Source organism: Cervus canadensis, chromosome 24 (assembly GCF_019320065.1).
Source record: "Cervus canadensis isolate Bull #8, Minnesota chromosome 24, ASM1932006v1, whole genome shotgun sequence".
Lineage (NCBI taxonomy): Eukaryota > Metazoa > Chordata > Mammalia > Artiodactyla > Cervidae > Cervus > Cervus canadensis.
Genome location: NC_057409.1, coordinates 11239190 through 11266195, shown reverse-complemented (window position 1 = coordinate 11266195; position 27006 = coordinate 11239190). Strand labels below are relative to the sequence as shown.

General features: G+C 36.2%; 1 protein-coding gene across 13 annotated transcripts in view; it reads right to left on the bottom strand.

Annotated features, from left to right (window-relative positions):
* The window catches only part of EPB41 (erythrocyte membrane protein band 4.1), a 178321-nt gene that overhangs the window by 75814 nt on the left and 75501 nt on the right, over nucleotides 1-27006 (bottom strand). For 11 of the 13 annotated variants that reach the window (XM_043444631.1, XM_043444620.1, XM_043444621.1 and 8 more), the window contains exons 2-7: nucleotides 22293-22770; nucleotides 18413-18622; nucleotides 15814-15918; nucleotides 13026-13068; nucleotides 2801-2876; nucleotides 774-992 (exon numbers count right to left, since the gene is read on the bottom strand). In XM_043444631.1, the coding sequence (XP_043300566.1) occupies nucleotides 774-992; nucleotides 2801-2876; nucleotides 13026-13068; nucleotides 15814-15918; nucleotides 18413-18622; nucleotides 22293-22770 (1131 nt within the window). The remainder of the gene's footprint in view (nucleotides 1-773; nucleotides 993-2800; nucleotides 2877-13025; nucleotides 13069-15813; nucleotides 15919-18412; nucleotides 18623-22292; nucleotides 22771-27006) is intronic. The other 2 variants (XM_043444628.1, XM_043444632.1) reach the window with 1 other exon arrangement.

Below are 27006 nucleotides of genomic sequence, written 5' to 3'. Positions count from 1 at the left end.
TTTTTCTGGGACTTTAATATTAGCTAATGTTTATTAAATTTTTACTATGTGTAAGACATTGTATTAAGTTTTTACACCTATGACCTTTTCTAATCCTATGGATCACCCTATTTCCTCTGAGGTAATGATCTCTATCAGACATATAAGGAATCTGAGGTTCAGAGAGATTAAGTGAATTGCCTGAGGTCACAAGGCTAGAACCAAGCAGAACAAGAATTCAACCCAGCTCAGTCTGACCAAAGCCCTTGTTCTTGACCACTGTGTTATACCTCTCACATTACCAATTATTTTCATGAAAAAAAAAAATTAGTGAATTCAAGAAAGAATTTAAAAATATCTTCATGGGTTTTATGAGCCCTCTTAAGTCTATTCTTGCAAAAAGACCCCAAGTTAAGAACCTCTGCTCTAAGGATCTCAAGGTATCTAATACAGTATAATACATTTAAATCTAAAAAACAAAAACAAAAAAAAAGGTAAAAGGCAATAGTAATAATAGCTTCCATTTATTGAGCACCTACTATGTGCCAGACACTCTGCTTAGTGCTTTACATATATTACCTCATTTAGTTTTCATCCAACAATGCAGCACCCATTACTCTGAAAACTTAGGTTCAGAAGGCTTAGAATCCCAAAGAACTGGGAGGGAACTGATCTCGAGCTGACTCTTTCTATGTCACCAGTTCCCACGGAGGCGAACACTAAAATCATCCCAGGTCAAGGATTTAAACTTATTGTCAAAATAAAGACAGACCAAACCCTGGAGACATATTTACCTGTATGACTTATGCAGTTCCATGACCTTCTCTTCAAGTTCCTTGGTCTGGTTTGGGGCCAGTTTAAAATCACTAACATAATCTGTGCCATGGAGTTCCGGGTCATAGTCTCCCAGCTCAGACTGGATAGTGTAAGAGCCTAGTAACGCTAAGGTTGCAAAGGAACAGGGCAGACGTCCTGACACTATGTCCTGCCGAAGCTGAAGACACAGGTAATACCTACAGCCAAAAGAGAAAAGACGTTACTATGTCGGCGACGGAAACAATAACAAAATACAGAGAGAGAGGAAGGAACAAAATGGGAAAGACGGGGGGAGGAAGGAAAAGAGTGGCTAAGTAAATATGAGTTAATATTAACAACTGTTCAATCTAAGCAGAAGGTATACAGTTGTTCATCGTACTGTTTCAGTGTCAGACAGCCCGAACTGGATTCTTCCAATTTAATCATACCTTCCAGTTTTCCTGTTTGGTAAAAGAGTCTGAATTGGTTAACTCAGTCAGAACAAGGGCTGAGGAGGTCAGGGCCATGATTAATTAGAATCATATCTTGGCTTTAACCATAAGAAGATATTGAATAACATATGTATCAGCAATCATTTTTGCTGTCTATGATTAGTCACTACACACATGTCTTTTAAAAAGTCAGAGCAATGCCAATCAAATCGTAAGAGTCTTCAACTCCTCTAAAACATAGGTAGTTAGTACAGAATTTTAGGGATTTGTTATTTGTATATATAATAAACCTTAACAAAGAAAAATGCTGCTGCTGCTGCTGCTAAGTCGCTTCAGTTGTGTCCGACTCTGTGTGACCCCATAGACGGCAGCCCACCAGGCTCCCCCATCGCTGGGATTCTCAAGGCAAGAACACTGGAGTGGGTTGCCATTTCCTTCTCCAATGTGTGAAAGTGACAAGTGAAAGGGAAGTCGCTCAGTCGTGTCCAACTCGTAGCGACCCAATGGACTGCAGCCTACCAGGCTCCTCCGTCCATGGGATTTTCCAGGCAAGGGTACTGGAGTGGGGTGCCATTGCCTTCTCCGAAAGAAAGATGAGTAAGTAACAACTCTAAGAGAAAATATTACTTGTGAAAAAGAAATAACCAAGATAATTTTTTCAGGCAGAAATATGGCATCTCAACTTCAAGAATGTACTAAGAATAACTAGATAACTTTTTTAATGGTATAGGCACTTCACAGTACTTAACAACCAGACTTTTTAGGAGTCTTAGGTTATTCTCTTATTTGAGAGAATATATTTGTCTGAAATCAGATAGTTGACAGCAAAATCAGAATTAGAAAGTAGTTTCTCAACAACAATTCAATTGAACAAACATTTGCCAAATACCTACTATGTATATATAAGGCTCTACGTAAGATGCTATGAATAGAAATACGTACTATAGTACTTTTTATTAGATACTGTTTTTCCATTTTCCTTTTTTGCTAATATTTACATAGACTCCAATAAAGGACACTTTTTTAAACGGAATCAGTAAGCTGTTTTTAAAGAGATTTATTTCATAAATAAATTTTTATTTACAAGATTTATTTCATAAATTAAGCAGGCTCAAAAATTACTGAGAAAGATTCAGTTCACATACCTAATCCTACAATTTAAAATCCTACAATTTAAAAGAGGAATAGGAAGAAAAAATAAGAAAACTGAGACTTTAGCTTTATGATCCCTTAAGAAAGAACATCACGAGAGAAGAGTATTTAAAACAAAAAACAGCAGAGCTATTTGCCACTCTGTTTGTGTCCTGTTCTTTGGAGGATGGTATGATTTATAGAGTCCCTGTCCACAGCATGGCATAATATCCTTGATAAGCAAGGTTAATTCCCCACCAATTTCCTCCAGGTGAGTCACAGATATTTGAGGTTTTTAGGCTCACTTATTTGTAAGCCTGCCTTGAAATAACTAGAAACTTTTTATCTTAGTTTTAATAATTCTTTAATTCTGAATGAAGAACTCCCCAGACCTTATGATAATGAAATTACTTATTACATATTTAACTTAATACATTATTTACCTTGTTATATCTTCTGTTAACTGTGCTGGGTCAGGTGGGTAAAACTTTACATTAAATGTGAAATTCCAAGGGACACCTGTAAAAATAAAGAATTTTATTCTTATGTCCAAGTTTCTGGTTGTTAGAATTACCTAAAAACATTTTTTTAAATATTTTTTTCCCCTGAGGTCTTCTAATATTGATACTTTTTTGTTCTGTGGATAAAATACTACCCTTATTTAAAAAGAAAAATAAGAAAGTTGTTTAGAGAACATCTAAGAGATTATCTCATTTTTTATTATCACACTTAATAGTTTTGCTTATAAACAATATAAGCAAAATAACATGAAACTATCCTCTAGGTCAACATGTTTGTAGCAATGGTTTTCAAAATGTGATCTACATACCACTCTGGGCCCTTAAAAGTTCTTCAAGTGATTCATGGATGTTTCCTTTTGGTATTGGCATTACTTATTTGTGACATCTCTCAACATTATGTCAAATAAACAAAAACATTCTTCCCATTCATATGGGTGAGATTAGGAGATTACTTTAGAAATAAGAAGGAAGAGGCAATATACGTGGCTCTTAGAAACTATAGTTCTAATAAAATATTTTGGGTATGAAAACTACAAGAGTTCAATCCTAAAACTCATACAAGTGTTTTACACTTTTAATATACAAGGAAAATCAGGGGTTATGAGCAAAAATTAAGCGGAGAATGCATTTCAATTTCCCCAGCTACGTGCTGCCAGTTCTAGGTTTTTTAACATGACTGTTGGTTTCCCAAACGGTAGTGCCTGATCTTAGTATGACTGGTTACGATGATAAGAGCTTCATTTTGTCCAGTACTTACTGCATTACAGGGCACTAAGCTAGCTCTCTTATATAAAGGTAGGTACTACTATTAGTTCATTTTATTTATGAAGAAACAGAGGCTTAATAAAATACATAGCTAATGAATCCAGGGTTCTCTTACTCCAAACCCCATACTTTTAACCATTGGACTCTATACCCTATAACATACATCTGTTTCAAACATTGTTCTGTTTTACATCCATAGTATTTAATCTCCAAATATCATTTTTATTACTATTGGTTGCAATGACAAAATGCAAATTACAACCTGAAGTAGTTTGAATGTCTTAATGAATATGTAGTTTTAAACATCTGAAACATTTAATACAAGAGTCTCTTGGAAATGGTTGAAATTTTCCTTCAAAAATTGAGTTAAAAGGCGAATTCCAGACAGTGCAACAAACCTGTCTCAAATCTAGTCACTCTTAATGTCTACCATCAGCTCACTTTTAATGCTTCATATCTCCAAAACTTTAAATGGAACTTAGATAGAAAAGCAACCATATAATTATTTCTCATAAAAGGGGCAAATGGATAGGGGGGTAGTATTTACAGTTCAAATATTGTAAAACATTATCTATTGTTTCATTTTCTGATATGATAAAAATATCAATCTAATCACTGTTAACTCATAATTCCCATATAGGTTTTAAAAAAAGGTGACTTCTCCATGGAATATTACTCAGCCATTAAAAAGAATTCATTTGAATCAGTTCTAATGAGATGGAGGAAACTGGAGCCCATCATACAGAGTGAAGTAAGCCAGAAAGATAAACACCAATACAGTATACTAACGCATATATATGGAATTTAGAAAGATGGTAACAATAACTCTATATGCAAAACAGAAAAAGAGACACAGATGTACAGAACAGAGTTTTGGACTCTGTGGGAGAAGGCAAGGGTGGGATGTTTTGAGAGAACAGCATCAAAATATGTATATTATCTAGGGTGAAACAGATCACCAGCCCAGGCTGGATGCATGAGACAAGTGCTCGAGCCTGGTACTGGGAAGACCCAGAGAAATCGGGTGGAGAGAGAGGTGGGAGGGGGGATCGGGATGGGGAATACATGTAAATCCATGGCTGATTCATGTCAATGTATGACAAAAACCACTACAATATTGTAAAGTAATTAGCCTCCAACTAATAAAAAAATGAAAAAAAAAAAAAAAAGGTGACTTCTATGCTACCTATAAAAAAAATGTACTGGCTAAAACAAAGCAATGTGGGAAACAAGATAGCTAAAAGAATGTTCAATAAATGTGAATTCAGCATTTAAGAACTTTAAACATAAATTTAGTTATTTCATAACATATATAAATGGCATTTTTTTTAACAGGGTAGGAAGACTAACATTAAGGAAAGCAAATAAGCAATAGTCTACAATGTGTAATTTTTTTTCCCCTCTTTGAGCTAACTGACATAAAAAGCTTGATATCACCCATGGTTGGCAGGGAAAATAAATAGTTTCTTCTATTGCTGATGTGAATATAAAATGGTACAACACTGCAGGGAACAACTGACAATGTCTATCAAAATATAAAATGTATATACCCTTTTACCCAGCAGTTCCACTTCCATAAATGTATCTAAACAAACACTTAAAAGTGGTCAAGTGATACATGTATAAGACATTGTAACAGCAAATGTCTGGAAACAACCTAAATATATTTATTTAGCAAGAAAAGATACATCACCATTGCACACTGTTGAGTGAAAAAAATAATCAAGGCAAAGAACAGTATATACAGAAAGCAACTGTAAATGTTGGGGGTAGAAAAAAGTATATATTACAGGAATGATTATCTAGGCAAAGACTGTCCCTATAAGGATACACAGTAAACCAGGTATAGTGGCTACAAAACTAGAAAGGGGAACTCCTGGGGAGAGAAACTGAGAGGTGAGGGGGAAGTGGTAAGAGAGAGACCCATTTTCACTATACACTCTTTTATACCAGTGAACACACTTTGTGTGTGTGTGCATGCACACACATCTTCTAAAGGATAATCTTTGTCTCCTACTATAAAGGAAATTCCTGAAGGTAAGATTTTTTTTTTTTTCTGTTTTATATATGGTATATACCCCGAGCACCTATAACAGTGCTTGGCATATCACAGAGGCTCAAGAAATTTTTGTTGAGTGAACAAATGACATAAAGTAACTGATCTCACAGCTTTGTTGTGAAGGTCATATGAGGATGCTGCTGCTGCTGTTCAGTCGCTAAGTTGTGTCCGACTCTTTGTGACCCCCAGGGACTGCAGTTTGCCAGGTTCCTCTGTCCTTCACTATCTCCCGGAGTTTGCTCAAATTCATGCCCATAAAGTCAGTGATGCTATCTAACCATCTCATCCTCTGTCACCCTCTTCTCCTTTTGCCTTCAATTTGTCCCAGAAACAGGATGTTTTCCAATAAGTCAGTTGTTTACATCAGGTGGCCAAAGTATTGGAGCTTCATCAGGACCGATTTCCTTTAGGATTGACTGGTTTGATATCCTTGCTGTCCAAGGGACTCTCAAGAGTCTTCTCCAGCACCACAATTTGAAAGCATCAATTCTTTGGCACTCAACTTTCTTTATGGTCCAACTCTCACATCTGTACATGACTGCTGGAAAAACCATCGCTTTGACTATAAAGACCTTTGTTGGCAAAGTGATGTCCCTGCTTTTTAATATGCTGTCTAGGTTTGTTAAGCCTTTTCTTCCAAGGAGCATGTGTCTTTTAATTTCGTGGGTGCAATCACCATACCCAGTGCTTCTGGAGCCCAGGAAAAGAAAATCTACGGCTGCTTCCACTTTTTCTCCTTCTATTTGCCATGAAGTAATGGGACTGGATACCATGATCTTAGTTGTCTGAGTGCTGAGTTTCAAGCCAGTTTTTTCACTCTCCTCTTTCTTCCTCATCAAGAGGCTCTTTAGTTTCTCTTCACTTTCTGCCGTTAGAATGGTGTCATCTGCATATCTGAGGTTGTTGGTATTTCTCCTGGCAATCTTGATTCCAGCTTGTGATTCATCCAGCCTGGCATTTCACATGATATATTCTGCTTTTAAGCTAAATAAGCAGGGTGACAATATACAGCCTTGTTGTACTCCTTTCACAATTCTGAACTAGAAAAAAATGGAGACTGGAAAAGCTCTAATATTTTTTAACATTAAAATTTCTGCCTTCTACCTCAGCAAAACTTTAACGACGTTCCTGACAAAAGTACATAACCTGAAGATTCATATACCATGAGGAAACATCAGACAAACTCAAAGTGACTACTCACAAAATAACTAGTCTGGACTCTGCAAAACTATCAAAGTTATGAAATATTTTAAAGACTAAGGAATTGTTCCAGATTAAAGAAAACTAGAGCAATGTGACAACTGAATGCAAAGCATCACCTTGCACTTTTGCTATAAAGAATATTACTGACACAACTAACAAACAAGGTCTATAATTTATAGTATTGTTTCAATGCTAACTTCCAGCTTTTAGTAATTGTATTATGGCTATGTGAGAAAAATCCTAGCTTTTAGGATAAGCAAACTGAAGTATTTAGGGGTAGAAAGCTATTGCGACAGCAATTTACTGTTTTTTCTTTTTAACTGAGGTAGAATTCACATAATATTAACCATTTCAAATTATACTATTTAGTACATTCAATGATACAATTCATTGGCATTTAGTATATTCACAATGTTGTATAACCATCACCTCTATTTCAAAAACGTTTTCATCACCCACAAAGGAGACTCTGTAGCCATTAAGCCTTGCCACCCTCCTCCTAGCCCCTGGAAACCTCTAGTCTGCTTTCTGTCTCTATGGATCTATACTTAATATGAATGGAATCAAACAATATGTGGCCTTTTATGTCCATTTTCTCCCATTTAGCATCATGTTTGAGGCTTATCTATGCTGCAGCATGTATCAGTGTTCCATTCCTTTTCAAGAATAAACAATATTCCATGGTATATATTGAATATATATAACATTTTTTATCCATCATCCATTGGTGGACACTTGGGTGGTTTTCCCCTTTTTGCTATTGTGAATAGTGCTGCTATGATGCAACTTACTCTTAACTGGTTCAGAAAAAATGTCATGTGTGTGTATAAGTAAAGAGAAAAAAAAGAAAAAATGAATGTAGTAAAATACCAACATCTGAGGAATCAAATGTATTCCTGAAGGGTATTGAGGAGTTCTCTGTACCACTCTTTCAACTTTTAAGTCTGAAATTATATCCAAACATTTTAATTTCTGCCTTCTAAGTACACAGGAAAACAGGAACTATCTCATACACTATTGGTGGAGATGTAAACGATTACACTCAATTTAAAGGACAGCAATTTGGCTATATCTGATAAAACTGAAAACAAACATACTCTATAATCTAGCAATTCCACCTTAAGGTATATAGGTTAAATCAGGGGTGTTTTAAACTGTGAACTCATGACCCACTGTGAAATCAGTTTAGTGAGTCAAAATCAGCATTTTTAAAAATGAAATAAAGTATAAAAGAAAAAAAGTCAGAAGAGGAATTCCCGGGTGGTCCAGTGGTTAGAACTTGGTGCTTCCACTGCCAGGGCCCAGGTTCAATCCCCAGTCAGGGAACTAAGACCCTGCAAGCCACATGGCACAGCCAGAAAAGAAAAAAGTCAGAGGATATCACTTATAGTAAAGAATAAGAACTGATTTGTGAAATTTTCTTTTCAACTGAGATGAATTTCAAAATCATGTTCATAAGAAAAGCTAGTCACTATGACTGCTATATAATTTAATTTATATATATAAGAAATGCAGGTTCGATCCCTGAGTCAGGAAGATCCCCTGGAGGAGGGCATGGCAATTCAATCCAGTATTCTTGCCTGGAGAATCCCATGGACAGAGGAGCCTGGCAGGTTACAGTCCATGGGGTCGCAGAGTCTGACATGACTGAGCTACTTCAGCACACAGCACATGATGTTCAAAAAGGTAAAACATAAATTTTAATATTTCAATATTTATTGTATGAAACATTCATACATCAGGTACTAAAAAAACATTTAAAAAATATGATGGAATCATTAACACAAAATTCAGGACCTCTGCAGGGGAAGGAGAGGGGGATGCATTTAGAAGGAGCAAACTCTGGGCTATAGAATTTCTTAAACATAATTTGTGTTCTTTTATATGTTTTTCAGAAGGTATAAGTATTTCTTGCTTTTGCTCTGTGCTATGTCAGAAAGAGATGGAAGTAGCTAGCCCAACTCAGCAGGGGAGATCGCTCTCATTCAGAACCAAGGAAGTTAAAGAAAGCTAAAAATTAAGCTGGGAGAAGGGAGAGAGACTGATAGACCTTAGAAGAAAGTTCAAATGGAAAAAATTAGGTTGGAGGGAAATTTCAAAAACACAGACAAAGCAATGCTGTCTATTGTATTTGGGTATGTATATGTGAAAGAAAAATAGAACATGGACTGAATCACTCCAAATTCATGAAAATACATTTCCACGGACAGATTTTGCAGAGGAAAACAAAAGAGATAAACCTTACCTGTACTGTTCTATTTTAAATGTAAAATGTTAACCCATGTTAATTCTGGGGGTGGGTACATGGGTATATGCTACATTAACTCATACTTTTCTATATTTTTTTGAAATACAGAAAAAAAATTTGCTGGTGAATATCTATTACAAATTTAAATATTCATACTTTTTTATTCTACTTCTAGGAATTTACTACAGATACATCTAGGTGCATGAGTGCTAAGTGCTAAGTCACTTCAGTCATGTCTGACTCTTTGTGACCAAATGGACTATAGCCCATAAGGCTCCTCTGTTCATGAGATTCTCCAGGCAAGAATACTGAAGTGTGTTGCCATTCCCTTCTCCAGATCTTCCCAACCCAGGGATCAAACCTGGGTCTCCTGCATTTCAGGCAGATTCTTTACTGTCTGAGAAACCAGGGAAGACCTATCGGAGTGGGTTGCCATTTCCTACTCTAGGGAATCTTCCCAACCCAGGGATCTAACCCTAGTCTCTTGTGTCTCCTGCGTTGGCTGGCAGATTCTTTACCACTGCACCACTGGGGAAGCTCTTTATATATGTTCACTGCAACCCAATATATATATATGGTGCTAAAACTTTATAATCATTAAAAAAATTTTAACAAATGAAATGAATTTATATATGTTAATATAAAGAGTATCCAACTTATATTAAAGATTACTTGCATATGCATATTAAATACATATAGAATATATATATTTATCTCAAAATATATTTGTAAAGTATATTATATATAAAATATAATACACACATTAAATACATATTTATATTAAAATGTATTGTCTATATACACTCAGAACATCTCTGGAAAGAACACAAGAAATTAGTTAAAGGACAGGGGAAAAGGGAAATTTATCTTGTTTCATATTCATCTGGGTCTTTTAATTCCATACTTCATATTTAAAAATTTTAAACTATTAGTACATATGACATAACACACAGAAAACACAATACAAAACAATGTACAACATAACTGTGTTTTTGAAAAGCAAAATTTATATATGCCTAGAAAAATCTTGCAGATTACACCAATTTAGTAGTGATCCTATCTGGAGGGTAGGATTTAGAGGTCTTTTACTTTCTTCATGATATATTTTCACTATGTTTCAATTTTTCACGAGTATATATTATTACTTATATGATAAAATTATATTTTTAAAAATCCAAAATCTTTGTATGGACATCAACAATGGAATGGTTCCAAATTGGGAAAGGAATACGTCAAGGCTGTATATTGTCACCCTGCTTATTTAACTTATATGTAGAATATATCATGTGAAATGCTTGGATGGATAAAGCACAAGCTGGAATCAAGACTGCAGGGAGAAATATCAATAACTTCAGATATGCAGATGACACCACCCTTATGGCAGAAAGCAAAGAGGAACTAAAGAACCTCTAGACGAAAGTGAAAGAGGAGAGTGAAAAAGTTGGCTTAAAACTCAACATTCAGAAAATTAAAATAATGACATCCGGTCCCATCACTGCATGGCAAATAGATGGGGAAACAATGTAAACAGTGACAGACTTTATTTTCTTGGGCTCCAAAATGACAGCAGATGGTGACTGCAGCCATGAAATTAAAAGACGCTTGCTCCTTGGAAGAACAGCTATGACCAACCTAGACAGCATATTAAAAAGCAGAGACATTACTTTGTCAACATAAGTCCATCTAATCAAAGCTATGGTTTTTCCAGTAGTCACATCTGGATATGAGAGTGGGACCATAAAGGAAAGCTCAGTGCTGAAGAATTGATGCTTTTGAACTGTGGTGTTAGAGAAGACTCTTGAGAATCCCTTGGACAGGAAGGAGATCCAACCAGTCAGTCCTAAAGGAAATCAGTCCTGAATATTAATTGGAAGGACTGATGCTAGAGCTGAAGCTCCAATACTTGGGCCACCTGATGCGAAGAACTGACTCATTGGTAAAGACCCTGAAGCTGGGAAAGATTGAAGGCAGGAGGAGAAGGGAACAAGAGAGGATGAGATGGTTGGATGGCATCACTGACTCGATGGACATGAGTTTGAGTAATCTCCGGGAGTTGATGATGGACAGGGAAGCCTGGCGTGCTGTAGTCCAGGGGGTCACAAAGAGTCAGACACAACTGAGCTACCGAACTGAACTGAAAATCTTTGCAACAGATAAATATCAATCTTCTCTTTGGCACAATGAAATATTTACATTTTGATGCTAAAGTTTTTGTTACAGATATGGTTTTTCTTTCCCATATTGAAGGAAAGAGGTTTACTATTTTGCAAAGTTCTTTAAAAAAAAAAAAAGACAAACACTGAGGTTATTTTTCTTAGCAAGAGTTTTTTCCCCCAATAGCTTGGAAGATAATCTACTAGATATTCTTCTTTACTTATCATAAACTCTGTTTTAACTTTTCTTCATAAAGAGTTTTCTTGTACAATCATTTACTCCTGAGTAATATTGAATATAAAAAGTATCCTCATTGAAAGGGGCTTGGAATCATGTTTTTTCTTGTCATGTCTCAACTATTCTGAATATTTTTTATTCTGACTTGCATTTTAAAATGAGATTTTACAGGCAGGGAACAAATATGGAGAGTTGCCAGTCCAAATTAAGAAATATAAATAAACAGGGTCTAAAGGGAAACATTTTACCGAAACAAAAGCGTTTTCTTTCAGAAACAAATGAAAAACAAAATTTGTTTTCAGGTGATACAGTTACAACTTACTAATCATGATTAATAACATTTACTGCAGTTCCTACAAGTTTCCTGAAAAATAAACAAAACTAAGGACTTCCTTGGTGGTCCAGTGGTTAAGAATCCACATTTCCACTGCAAGGGGCATGGGTTCAATACCTGGTCAGGGAACTAAGATCCTGCATGCTGTGGTCAAAAAATAAGTAAATAAAAATAAAGTTAAACTAAACTAAAAGGACATCTAGTCATAAACAGGAGGGAAAAAGTCTCTACCCTTTAGTCTACTGGGCCAGGGGCTACAAAATACCATGTATGTGCTTAGTCATGTCTGACTCTTTTCGACCTCATGGACCTGCCAGGCTCCTCTGTCCATGAAATTTTTCAGGCAAGAATACTGGAGTGGGTTTCCATTTGCTATTCCCAGGGATCTTCCCCACCCAGGGATCGAACCCGCATTTCCTGCATTGGCAGGCAGATTCTTTGCCACTAGTGCCACCTGTGAAGCTCATAAAAATACTCATCTGGACATTTTCAAGCTAGAAAAATCTATCCCAACATGCAAGTCTGAGCATGGTGTTCAGCAGTATTTTGTGTCAATGGGCTCAGAGCGAAGAGAAAGCCACAACAAAAAAAGGGTCACTGGCAAAGGATTTCCATTCTTCGATTCTTTTTGTTCCTTCCACAGTTCCTTACATAGTTTGATTTGAAAAAAGATGGCTGAAAAGGAACAAAAAAGAACTACAAAGAGGAAAACATGGAGAAGGTTAGAACTCAATAGTCCAGGACAATTTCAACGGAACAGGATCAGGCAGCAAACTCCCAACTGCAGGCTGCTATGGTTTCAATCACTCCCGTTTTGAGAACTGGCTCCAAATCCTTTTCTTTTCTATTCTTTGTTTGTGTCCATCTTCTGTTTCTCTCTGTCATTCCTATCTTCCCCTATTTTGCCGAGTTGTCAAAAAAAAAAAAAAGAAATCAAGATCTGACCTACATCTCAATAGTGTCTACCTCTGCTGTACTTTTCTATTATGGAATCTCTACCTTTCAAAGGAAGGCTTTATCTCAATTTCAAAGCCATAGGCCATAGCCAGGATTCTAAAGTGACTCACCACCAGAATAAGGTTGGAAATCCTCTGACCTACTTAAAAAAAAAGAGAGCGCGTGCCATAAAATGGCTATATTCACTTACCACGAACTTGCTTTTTTATTTCTTTGGCAGAATCCAGCCATGTCTGTAAAAAGAAGAAAAGGCATTCACATAGAACTCCAAAATACATTAACCACAGAAAAGCAGGGTTACTGATCATCTCCAATAGTGCCTCCAGGTCAACCTACATTTCCAACATTCTTTGCATTTGTTTCACATAGTATAGCACTTCTAAACAGAGAAACAAGGAGTCAGACAATTGGGCTTGAATCCTAGGTCTACTACTTCCTGGCTTAGTGATTTTAAACATCTCTGTACCTCAGTTTCCTCATCTATTAGAGGAAATAAAATGCGATATTAGAGGAAGTACCTACCTCAGAGTTATTGTGAAGATTAAAAGAGTTAATATATATATAAAGTTTTTAGTAAGAAGTGTTAAATAAGCACTTGCTATTTTTATTATTCTGTAAGGCTCTACAACCAGGATTATTGCTATCACCCGGATCTTAATTTTTCCTCCAACTTTAACCTCCAGTATCATTCAAGTTCTCCACGTCAGCACAGTACCTGGTACGCAGTTCGTGCTCAGTTAATGTTTACTGAATGAATACTGTTTTGCTTTCTCTGACTACTCTTGCCCACACTAATTTCTGCCTTCACTGTTCTCCAACCACAGTTAAAGTCTGCACACCACGAAGGCAGGACTCCTCAACCCACCATGCAAAATTAACAGCACTTTAAAACAGCCTCACCATTCCATAGGCAACTTGAGAAATGTTTAAAGACAGAAATTTCTAGATTGAACTAAGAGATTTTTTTATTGACATAAGACATATACAAAAAAGTACATAAAACATGTGTACAGATCAATAAATTATCAAAGTGAACATATATCATTATCGGCACCCTAGGAGCCCATTCCATGCCTCCTCCCAACCCCCGCCCCCTCATTGTTCCCTCTTCCAAAAGTTTAGAATGGAATTTCAGTTGTATTTAGAAGAGCAAGGTGTCTCTTCCTCACCCTGTACCACCAACGGCAAAGCCCAAGGTGGCCATCCCCGCCCTACCCAAGGAGTGAGCTTGGTCACCACAATCTTACATTTGATTAAATATTACTTTGAGGGCTCCTCTGGTGACTCAGATGGTGAAGAATCTGCCTGCAGTGCAGGGGACCCAGGTTCAGTTATTCACTTCAGGGCATTTTATTTAGCCAAAAGGTATTGGTAGAATACCTCTGTGTGCTAGGCACCAAAGTTACAGAAAAGGATTTAAAAATAGTGATTGTCCTTAAAAAATAGTGCTTGTCCTCAAGGGGCTGTCAGTCTAATGGAAGAGGTATGTGTGAGTCACTCAGTCATGTCTCACTCTTTATAACCCTACGGACTGTAGCCCGCCAGGCTCCTCTGCCCATGGGGATTTTCCAGGCAAGAATACTGGAGTGGGTTGCCATTCCCTTCTCCAGGGATCTTCCCGACCCAGGGATCAAACCTGGGTCTCCTGCATTGCAGGCAGATTCTTTACCATCTGAGCCACCAGGGAAGCCCATAGAAAAGGTTAATAGTGAACAATCAATATATCTTTAATTCTTAGAGACAGTTAGAAAATGTTTCTCAAAAGAATGGGGGAAAGGCCCTTATGTTTCCTGAATTCACTAGTCCACTGACTTCCCCAGAAGAGGTTCTTGCAAACATGAGAGAAGCTGAAACTAGATGATGATTCAGAGACATCAACTTTTTTGCCCAGAAATATTTTATCTAAGGAAGGGGGACAATAAGCCCTTTTTTACATAGCCAGATGTGTACTTTGCTGTATAAACAAACAAATTCAGCTTTTATATTGGACACTTTTAACATTACTTTATACATAAACACATCAATTAATATAAATAAAGCAATTTAATGTTTTCTCATTAAAAAATAAATAGGGTAGTAAGAACTACTATAAGGAAATAAAACTTGCTGATACGACAGAGGGCATATGACCCTAACAAAGGTGAAAAGTTTTCAACGCAACTAACAGTTTTGTACCAGTGTAAGCCCTGGATGTTCAACTGTAAACTGAAAGAATTTTCACTGCTGAATGCCTTCAGATGAACGAGTTCCCAGCAATTTAAGAATATTTGGTTCATAGAAAAATTATAACAATGATGTTAAAGAAAAAAATAGGCACCGGCACTCATTGACTTCATTTATATGCCAAATTCAAGTGTTCTCAGATACTCTAACATAAACCTGAATGGGGTACACACACATAATATAAAAACATCTGATTTTATCTCACTGAGACTGTATAACACAAAACACTTCTCAGAGTATTTTTCTCAGTTCATGGGAGAATTTTCTAACAGCTGCAGAAAGCTTTTCGCTGTGGTTTTAGAGACACTGTTTTTTTCAGTTCAGTTCAGTTCAGTCGTCAGTCGTGTCCGACTCTTTGCGACCCCATGAACCACAACACACCGGCCTCCCTGTCCATCACCAACTCCCGGAGTCCACCCAAACCCATGTCCATCGAGTCGGTGATGCCATCCAACCATCTCATCCTCTGTCGTCCCCTTCTCTTCCTGCCCTCAATCTTGTGGTTTTAGAGACATTGTTTTTTAGTTACCTTCAAGCTTACCTTATTAAGTTACACTATATCTTGGAGAGGCAGGCATAAATACATTCTTAACAACAATAAATGAGTTTAAACAATTTTGGCAACGAGGACCAAGCTAGTTGCTGTAGTTATCCGCTTCAAAATCAGCATAGGAAGAAATACAAATATATGTTTGATAATAAAAAAAAAGCAATTTGGGGAGCTCAGTTTCTTATATTTCAAGCAGTCTTCTCACCTTTGAGGTTGCATTATCCCAAATGGCCAGACCAAAGTAGTCTTCCTCCAAAAGATTGAGGTGTTCACACACTCGTTTAAGTAAATCTTGTCCCTTAGCATGTTTCTGCAAAGAAACACATATTTTGATTGAGGTTTCCACTTATTTTTGTATTTATCATGAAATAACATAAAATGTCAGGTTCCAACTTCCTTTTTTCTCCTTGGTTACTAAACACTTTCAGATGGCTACCCAGTGTAAATAGAACAATGTAACAAAAATCCTGTTTCTTAACTTGTCAGTTTAAATATGCAACACAGACATGGTTGCTTAGAAATGGTGCTACAATTCAAAGCAAAATCCCACATTCCCTGCATCAAGCATCCCCCGCCCTCCATCCTAAACATTACATTCTTTATTTTTGGTACAATATTTCCTGAAGCTTGCTATGGGCTCCTGTCAGTCACTGTGAGCACCTGAAATAGCTAAATCAGCTGTCGACTCTAATAGTTAACAGTGGCTATGGAAATCATCAGACTATCATTCCCAGATCAAAAGCCCCAAGTCAATGAACTGTGTCTCAACTCACTGCCATCTCTTTCAGAAAAATGCATAAACTATAAGATTTTAGAGGCTCTATAGACATTATTCTCACAATTGTGCTCCAAATAATTTCTTAACATTCCTCTACCTAGAAAATCAAACCACCACCAATTTGAGACGCTTGTATTAACGTAGGCAGATTCTTTACCAGCTGAGCTACCAGGGCAGCCCTACATAGCATAGACATTACTCTTATAATTGTGCTACAAATAATCTCTTAACATTGCTCTACCTAGAGAATCAAACCACCACCAGTCTGAGATACTTATATTCCTGTTTATAGGAAGGAAATGCCGTAACTTAGGGGCTGAGATTTAGAGTCAAAAAGTCCCAGCTTTTTCATTTACTAGCTAAACAACGAGAGTTGATTCAATTAATATTTCTGAACATTACTTTCTCATCTGTAAGATGATAAGAATATTTATATCTGTCCTACCTAACAACTGGAAATGTTGAAAAAATTAAACATGCTAATACCTTCTGAGAAATATAGTTTAAATTTTTCAAAAAATTAGAAATCATTGGCACATGTACATGACACATACCCTTCTCTCAATGAGCTATTTTTAATGACTATTAGTAATTCACATAGTTGCTAAATCATTTTTAGACTTATCCCATCTACATTACATCATTTTCTTCATCTTCTCCCTTCTATGTTTCATTCTAAAGGACAGAGATGATTTGGGAATTCTTCACATACAGGTCCCTACTCTCTTATTTATACTTCCAAAATTCAGAAGTTCTAAAAAGTAAAAGGTGACGTTTATTTTGTTTTTGTTCAAAGCTCTCCTGAAGGCAAATTCTAACCTGATCCATTATGGGTTAGTTTTTATTTTTATTTATCCAACTTAGAATCTTCATATATTTTACCATAGATATAACATGCTTGGTCATGTGCCTACTGCTACACACTTGGCTGGGTGTATTATAAAATTTCCAGAGTATGTACTTATTGCTTTTCTAAAGCCCCAAATATTTTGAATACCGAAACACATCCACCCCCACATGCTTCAGATAAAGGGATTCCTATCTAGATTTTGATCTGAGTGTGAAAGATGAATGTGGAATAGCTCTCTCCATCTCCAGACTAGTTAGTAGTGAGAAGCAGAAAGAGCAGACCCCAGGTCTCCTCTAGTTACCAGGAATAGTAGCCATTTTTAAAATGCAACAGTGTATTTTTCAAAACTTCAAGAGGGAATTTCTATTAATAAATACAATATAATATTTTAGACTACTTATTTGTGCTTTGATATATTTGCACATAAATAAATCAAATTAAAAATAATGTTATATACCTAAGATACAAGTATATATGAGTTATATGTATTAGAAATAATCTCAACAATTGCTTTTTATCAAGCATATTATAATTGATAATTACTGCTCTAATTTAAAAAAACAGCTGACAGATTTTCAAGGATTTTCACTTGTCTTGAAGCAAAAGAATAATTGAAATATTAATAACTCTGACTTTTCTATTCTTGATTCAATTATTTATTCTTCCTGGAAATAATAGAGAATTTTAACAAATGGCATTACTTGATGTGAGTTTTTTATATCCTATCTCATGGAACTAAAGAAATACATTAAATAAACTAAAGCTTATTAAGGTTTAGATCTGGGAGAGCAAAAATGAACATGTAGTAATTTTTTTTTTTTACAAATACAATTATGGGGACTGCTAGACCTAGAAACTGAGGCTATCCTGGGAAATCTAGTCATGAAAGGTCACTCTATAAATAATCTTTTTTATTTCTTAAAATTATTTTGGGTTATAAAAGTAACACTCAATTCACAATACATATATTTGGCAGATATAGAAAAAACTGGAGAAGAAAATAAGACTCACTCATAATCCTTTCATACCTCCACCCCCAAAAATCACTATTAACATTTCAGTCCATAGAAACAGTCGTTACATAGGGTCTTACCTCAGACCATGGCACCACTTTATCCAATCCTACATGAAACAATCTGTAAGCATTCTAACTACTGGGAATCAAAATGCACTCACCTCCACCACACATTCATAAACTGTGTCGTCCAACAGAGAGACCTTGCAATGCATGCTTCTATGCCTTCTGATGGATTTCTGGGAAGCCTTTAATTCTCTCTCTGCTTTTGATTCAGGACCTTCTTCTTTTACTTCTATTTTAGAGCACTCCTCAAGTCCTCCTTCCTTAGTCTCAAAATCTGGATCTTCTCTGTGTTCTTCCTGAGCAGGCTACATAGCCATGACATCACCAAGTCAGTAATAAAGACACTTCACACAACATGCTGTACACTTGTTTGCTTATAATATGGCTACCAATAAAAGCACTAACGGAAGAAGAAAACTGTTAAAACAAATACAAGTGATAAGGAGATTAAATAATTATTTTCTATACAAGATATGATCTCCCCAAAGATCCACAGACTCTGCTAGTCCCAAAACTTTATAATATAAGGTAAAATTTGTTCTTTTTTTTCCTAAAACTGAAGTGGGTAGCCATTCCCTTCTCCAGGGGATCTTCCCCACCCAGGGATCAAATCTGGATCTCCTGCATTGTAGGCAGATTCTTTACCAGCTGAGCCACCATGGAAGGCCCCTGATATAAGGTAAAATTCTATCTTCAGGTGGAATGTCATTTTTCAAATCAATAAATGAAGGTTTCATGTAAACTACAACATACCAATCTGTTGCTGTCAGCACTATATATTTTTACTGGCTATACCATTATCTATTCTTAAACTCTATCAAAACTTAAACATCTTTGCCCCTTGCTCCTCAATTCTAATGAGGTAGCCTTATGAATTGCGAAACAGGCTGTTATTAGTCATGCAGTCTAAATTTTATGAATGGCTAAGAGGGGTTCTTGACCAATTTAAAGAAAAGGCAACAGATGTAGTAGGCTAACAATTGCAAATACTAATGATCTAATTTTTCCTAGGTATAAACCATAACAAATGCAAAGAAGATTCAAAGCAGCGAAAGAAACTGAAATCTAGATCCCCTAGGGCAATCATTAAGTCATTCCAAAGTAATACAGGTAAGTGAGACATTTTGGCACACCCCTACGTACTTTTAACACAATAAAACTGCTATTCTTAACTAAACCTTACTAATCCTTTCCTTTCAAAAGAAAACATAGTTGACATTTGAGAAGGATTTAATTATTTGGCTCCTGCTCCTGGTGGCTCAGATGGTAAAGCGTCTGCCTACAGTGCGGGAGATCGGGGTTCGATCCCTGGGTTGGGAAGATCCTCTGGCAAAGGAAATGGCAACCCACTCCAGTACTCTTGCCTGGAAAATCCCATGGACGGAGGAGCATGGTAGGCTACAGTCCACGGGGTCGCAAAGAGTTGGACACAACTGAGCGACTTCACTTCACTTCCTCCTGCATTAGATACTACTGAAGTGAAGTCGCTCAGTCATGTCTGACTCTTTGCAACCCCATAGACTGTAGCCCCCCGGGCTCCTCTGTCCGTGGAATATCCTATCTGGCCTATCCCCACTCTACCAGTACTCTTCATGTCAGTACCCTGTTTGTTGCCTTCGTAACATTTATGATGATAAATAATTATTTTGTATTTACTACTTTTTTTGTCTCTTCCATTAGACAATAAAGTTATCAAGAGTAGGGATCATGTTTGTTCAATAATAACAACAACAAACATTTATACAGAAATTACAATGGGTCATTATTGTTCTAAAAGCATTACTTACATGAACTCATTTAACCCTGTGGGGAATGTACAATTATTATCCCCCCTTGACAAATAAAAAATTGACGGCAGAGAAGTTAATTAGGTAGGATCATACAGTCAACAAGTCACATACCAGTCAGACTCCAGAATTCATGACCTCTTTGCCGTATTGTAGTTTTTTGTTTACCAATGTCTGTCCAGCTTAGGGCCTGGCACACACAGTAGGTTTTCAGTAAATTTGTTGAGTGAATAAATTAAAAAGTATTAAAAAATGATGCATGGTTTCCAAAAAACCCAAAGTACCCTAGATGAAGGCCAGTGCAATCCTACAATGCAAACTCAATTTTATTTATTTTTTTTGCAAACTCAATTTTAAAAATTCTATATAGAAAAGGACCATTCAAATGAAATTCTACTATGAAATCAATGAATAAGATTTTAGTTAAATCTAAAATTTATCATCTGTATCAACTTAAGTACAAATGTTATGATCTTTAGACAAAACAGACTAATCCTGATTCAAATGTTAACTAAAACAAGATAGAGATTTTTCAATACATAAAGCAAAGGGGGAAAAAGGCAGCTAAAACCTCTTGAAACTACCAGGCTTCCTGAAACATAATTTAACTCCTTTGGCATTCCTAAAATTAAATTAAATTAATAACACTAAAAGATGTGGTTTCTCTGCCTTTACTGTTTATATATTTTTATTAACTAAGTAATAATAACTAACATTTATTCGGTGCTTATAGTATGTCAGATATATGTATCTTTTTTAATCCTCATAATGCCCAAGTATGGTGAATATTATTATCCTCATTGTACAGAGGAGAAAATAAAGCAGAAGTGTCACTTGTCTGTGACTGAATCTTCTAGTCATATACTATAAATAAAACTTTCTCTTCAACCTACTTTCACTAATAAGTGAGTGAAGTCGCTCAGTCGTGTCGCCTCTTTGCGACCCCATGGACTGTAGCCTACCAGCCTCCTCCCTCCATGGGATTCTCCAGGCAAGAGTACTGGAGTGGGTGGCTATTTCCTTCTCCAGGGGATCTTGCCAACTCAGGGATCAAACCTGGGTCTCCCGCATTCCAGGCAGACACTTTAACCTCTGAGCCACCAGGGAAGCCTCTAATAGCAAATACATAATAACAACTTTATCCTAAATTTTACTTAGAACTTTTAATATGCAAGCAATATTTCCAGAAATACATATATTATTTTTTAAATCTAATAAAACTATATAGCCCAAGTCTGAAACCTATAATAGAAACATATAGGACTTACACATTTTACAATGTACATAATGCCCGCATGTTTCAAAAATAAAATACTTTGAAAATAACTCTTAATTTATAATTTATTAAGCCTGAAAACAAATGACACTCCTAGAAAATAGTTTGAATTGCAGTACTAATATTTTCCCAAGTTTTTTGGACAGATGACCAGACTCACAACTCATTCTCAGTTTAAGTACACTAACAACTAAGCCTCCCCGCAACTACTATATATTACAAAGGTGATATAAAAGAGCTAAATTTCTTCATCTATATCTGACACTCTGTGGAAATATGATCTAGTTGTAGAAAACAACAAAGATAAGGCAGACATGGTTCAAACTTATTACCTACTTTAGGGTGGCCTGAATCTATCCCAAGGCTTTTATAAAGATTTCCATAAAAGAACTATGTTTGTTGATAAATTATCCCATTTCTAATAATTCCACTAAAATGAACTCTAAACCACTTCACTTCCTTCCCCCTCACCATTAAAACTCCTGGACTTGTTCCATTATTGTAGCAAAATATAAATTCATTTGATACATTTCTTTCATTTTCTCTTTTTTGATTTAGACAGTATAAGTATCTTTTTTTAAGTCTTTACTGAATTTGTTAAAGTACTACTTCTGTTTCATGTTTTCTTCTTTTGGCCAGGCAGCATGTGGGATCTTAGTTTCCCCACCAGGGATTGAACCTGTGACCCCAGCGCTGGAGGTGAAGTCTTAACCACTGCACTGCCAGGGAAGTCCCCAACATAAGTAAGTATCTTGACCACATGAATTTCTTTAGAGCAGAAACTCCAAAGCATTGTGTTACTTATTGCTAACAATACCTAAGTCAACTAGCTAGTAAGAAATAAAAACCAAATGTTCTTGAAGGAAAATTGTTTAACCTGCTTTCACCTCCCACTCAGCCGCATACCCTTACCTGAGTTTCTGCACTGCTTAATGAATGGAGATCCAAGGATGGGTCTGTTTTGAGCTCAGGTTCAGGAGCTGCAATTGGGGCCTTTAAAATGATCTCTTCATCAAGACTAGCTCCAAATTCTATCTCTTTCTGACCTCCTTCACCTTTCTCTTTAGCTGACTCTATTTCTTTGCCTTCCTCCTCAGACACCTGAGATTTAGGCCTTTTGAGAAATGAGGAGAACAGCCGTGACAGGCCCCTGTTTTCTGATGTCCGCTCCTTGTTCTTGGTCAAGTCTTCATGTGTCGGAGTGTCTCCATTAGATGGTTTCAGCTTCTGCTCACACTGATTATCTCCCTCAGCTGCTGCTTGAGAAGCCTCTTCCAACTGAGTTTCCTGTTGACCGGAGTTTATGGCTCCCTCACCCTCTTCCTTCTGTGGTTGGTGCTGTGGATTTTCAGCCTCAGCCACTAAACTCTTCTCTGTTGTCATGATGTTGCTATTAAAAAGAAGATGGCAAAGGGGGGGCTCTTAGAAACAGAACGCATTACTGAAGGCAAACCCTCAATCAGGTCAAGTGTGACAGAATTAGTATTTTTAGGTATTTAACCACCAACAGACAGTGCTCTCATCCATTAAACAGGAGACTTTCCATTAAAGCACAAAAATATCTTACCTATACATCCTGGATAAATTATTAATGCTTGACTTGCTAAAGTTATGACATAGAGAAATTAGCTTAAAATAGGACCCCCTGAAAGCCAGCTTAGTGAAATGCATATTTTAAATTCAAAGCTCAAAACTATGTATAGCACAGTCTTATCCTTCCTAAAAAAAGATCTCACTTATACACTATTCTTTGACAGCATCAATCTGCGGGTACAAGGTTTGTAGAAATTATCTGCAAAATTCTCTACATCCCAAGAGTTGATGGGATTAAAAGATTCCTCAGCTCTCCAGTCTTATTGTTTACATTTCTCAGAATGCATATTAAGAACAGAAATGTAGAATTCTGATCATTTGTTATCAGACTTGACAACAGCAATGACAAGTATACAGTTAAAATAATCACAAAACATATCCTTAGGATTTCGTGTTACAACATTAAATTGCCGAAGTCTCTGACTTTAAGTTTTTTAAGATCTTTTTTCCTTCTGACAAATATGATTTAGAATACTCTTCATTTTTAAGAGCAGCAGTGAACTATTACGAGAGGAAAATAGATAATAGAGAAAAATAAAGATGCAAAATAGAGAAGAAAAATATTGATTAGAAAGCAAATACTGATTCAACTGTAAGAGAAGAGAAAGCAAGCTGTAGGCCTCACATATTTCAAACTTGTTGGTTTCTAGTCTCTTTCTCTCAAAACTCTCAGTACTATTAGTCAAGTCACATAATAATGCCAAAGAGTAATGTCACTAAAGGGTAACCACCACACCAGGGAACCACTGAGCAATGAAGTCGACTAATAATGACCTTACACTTAACGGCTATACCTAAAAGTACTCCACTCAAAAAGCAGTGTTTACAATGTCTTTGCTTCTGCTCCATGCTGTTTAGATGAAGTGATTTAATTTGGATGCTAAAAATCTGAACTGATGAACCATATTTGGCCAATTCCATCCTCAGACCCTTTACACTTGCTGGTCTCTCTATGATGTTCCACTCCTGGATATTTGAAAGCAGGTCCCTTCTCATCATTACTGCCTCTGCTCAGATGTCACCTCTTTAGAAAGGCTTCCCAATCACATCCTATCTGAAATAATGGCCCTCCAGATGGTCTCATAGCATTTATTACTATTTACAGTTATCCTGTTAACTTGTTTACTGGTTTTTGTCTTCTTTCCCCCCATTTAGTGACATTACTCTTTGGCATTATTATGCGACTTGACTAATAGTACTGGGAGTTTTGAGAGAAAGAACTTAAAATTTAAGTTCCATGAGGACAGAATAGTACCTGGCACATTACAGGTATTAAAAAAGTCTGCTGAATAAATTAATTTCAATTGAATATACCTGAAAAAAACTGCAATGGTGTTCTCTAAATTATTCAAGTAAATCTGCTTCAAATGCTCCCTAGTCCTATGCTAGGGATACAACAGTAAACAAAACAAGTAGGTCTATGTCATCATGGAGTTTATAGTCTTGATTCAACTTTAATCAGCATAATGAAAGCATATTTAAGAGAATTCTTATTTACAATGAGTGAAATCTAAATAATTGTATATAAGTGGAACAAAGCAGTGAAAACAGAAGGAAGCTAATGGCATCAAGCACTATTTCTGTGCCAGGCCCTGGGGTCAGGGACATTATCTACATTATTTAAAGTAAGCCTTTCAATAACGCTGAAAAGGAAAATGGAATTGCTTAATCTCATCGCTGAGGAAACAAACTCAGAGTAAAACTGGCCCAAGGTCACAATGATAGTAGGTGACAAACCACTGTAAGTGATATTGAAATAAATAAAGGTATAATAAAAGGAAACGCCTTTATGTGAGTTCTTACTGCTGATCTACTCAAATTATTCTATTTTGAGCATTAAAAATATTTTTAAATAATCAAAATATTCACAGAAGCACATTCTCCAGTTTCATCTATTAAGTCATCAAAACTACTCTGTGCTAATAAATAACACAATAAGGTCTTTATAAACATTACTTAAATATTTACCAACCAATGTATATTCTGAATTTGCTACCCTTGAGTGAGGTACACTTGTCTTAATTCCTCCTTATATTAGGAGTAGGCAATTGATTTTTCCAAGGTTCTTTTTGTTTAATCTCTAAATAATCAAACTTGACCCAGAAAGAAAATGTGAATATCAAACCACCAGTTACTCTCAAAGAGTTATGATTTGATTTGAGAGCACCAATTTACTTCAAACTTCCTTCGCAAAAATAAACAAGAGGACAGGCTGAGGACTGAGCACTATTTTCCACAGATTTTGGATGTGACTTTATCATTCATCTTACTGAAAAGACACAGAAACCACTTCTACATGGACCTGTTCCTACACAACAGACTTTACAACAAGGTCTCTCACAAAGATCCATAAAAAATTATAAACCTTTCGTGAACATTTTAGCAGACATGAAAATCGCTTAAATTCAACTCTAACAATCTTTTACTTGTATTTTTCAATAAATAAAGAGTGTTTTTCTTGTGTTTTCCATTTTTTAATCATTAAAAAAACAGGAAAGATCTTCTAAGGATATTCCTATGATTTCTTTCCCATGAAAAGATGTCATCTCAAAGTAGCTGAATGAGTATGAGTACTCAACTGTTTAAAATGCACACACGGTTACAATTTGTATGCTATATGTGTGCTTGTTAACATTTAATGTGTGTTGAATCACCCAGTAATCTTAAAATACAGATTCTGATTCAGCAGTTCTGGAACGGGGCCTGACTCTACATTTTTAACGAGCTCCCAGATATTGCCAATGCTGCTAGCCCACTGACCACACTTTGAGTAGCAAGGCAGAGAAAACTATTATTTCTTTGGAAACATACTCAAAATGTCTGAGAAACAAAGATGGGAGAAAGCAACCTTCAGAAAGTGGAATGTGAACAGTGAGAAATAGTTAACACAATAAATGCCCAACAAATGCTTGCTGAATTAATGAATGAGTCAGCAAAGAATGCAGTATACTATTAAATGTGGAAGCTGACCATTAACATGTTTTTAGAACTCATCTGGTATTTAATCAAAAGTTAATCGAATTTTTCTACCACAGATCTGTGGCAATTTCAAGCTGTCCATGCAGCCCTGACACTTGACTACTTGACACTTGACTTTCTCCATTGATATGATCTCCTGTGAGGCTCCCCTGATGGTTCAGCAGGTTAAGAATCTGCTCCCAATGCAGGAGACATGGGTTCAACTCCTGGGTGGTTAGACAACTCCACTGATATGAATCTCTTTGCCACATTTAGGAAGGAATAATCAAGACATATGAATAAAGAATCAGAAAACACATCTATCAGTACAAAACCAAAACACTTTGCCACACATAATTACACTCATGTTTTTAAAAAAAGCTAAATGCAAGTGAAAAAGAGATGAGAATACCATATAAGGAACAGGTAAACAAGTAGAAGGGTAAAAGAATTCTCTTAGAACATACAGAAACCAACCTCAGGTAACATCATAAACGCAAGAAAACAACCAGGGAATCAGACAACACAGATTCAGCAGAGATGCTACAATTCAATCTATACAAGGATAAATGGAATAAAATTAATTATTAATGACAGTTTTCATATGTGTCCTTTCCAGCCAGGCACATACGGGTAGCAATGCATTTACTAAGAGTCACAGGAGCAAAAGGAGGGAGGGAGGATGGGGGTGTAACAACTGAAACCAATACATCAGGCAAGTTTCTCCAGTTAACTCTGATACTGATGAGAATTAAACAAAAAATAAATAGCAAAAAATAAAAATAAAGTCCTACGGACCAATTCCTAAAAGCTCAAATAAACTCATCCTGACAAATCTGTTACACATGCAGCCAGGTTCTCCACATTGCAAAAGATAGGATAGGTAACCAGGAAAAGAGATACAAAGAAGTCAAGCAGCAAAGACAGGATAAATGCTCTACAAACAGGCTCTTCCTGTGTAAATGATACTATTTTTATCCTGGATACAAAACCAAAAGGAGTTATCTATTTATTTAATGTCAGAAAGATGTCTTCTGATTTTAAAAAAGGGAAAAAAAGATCGGCACAGCCGAAA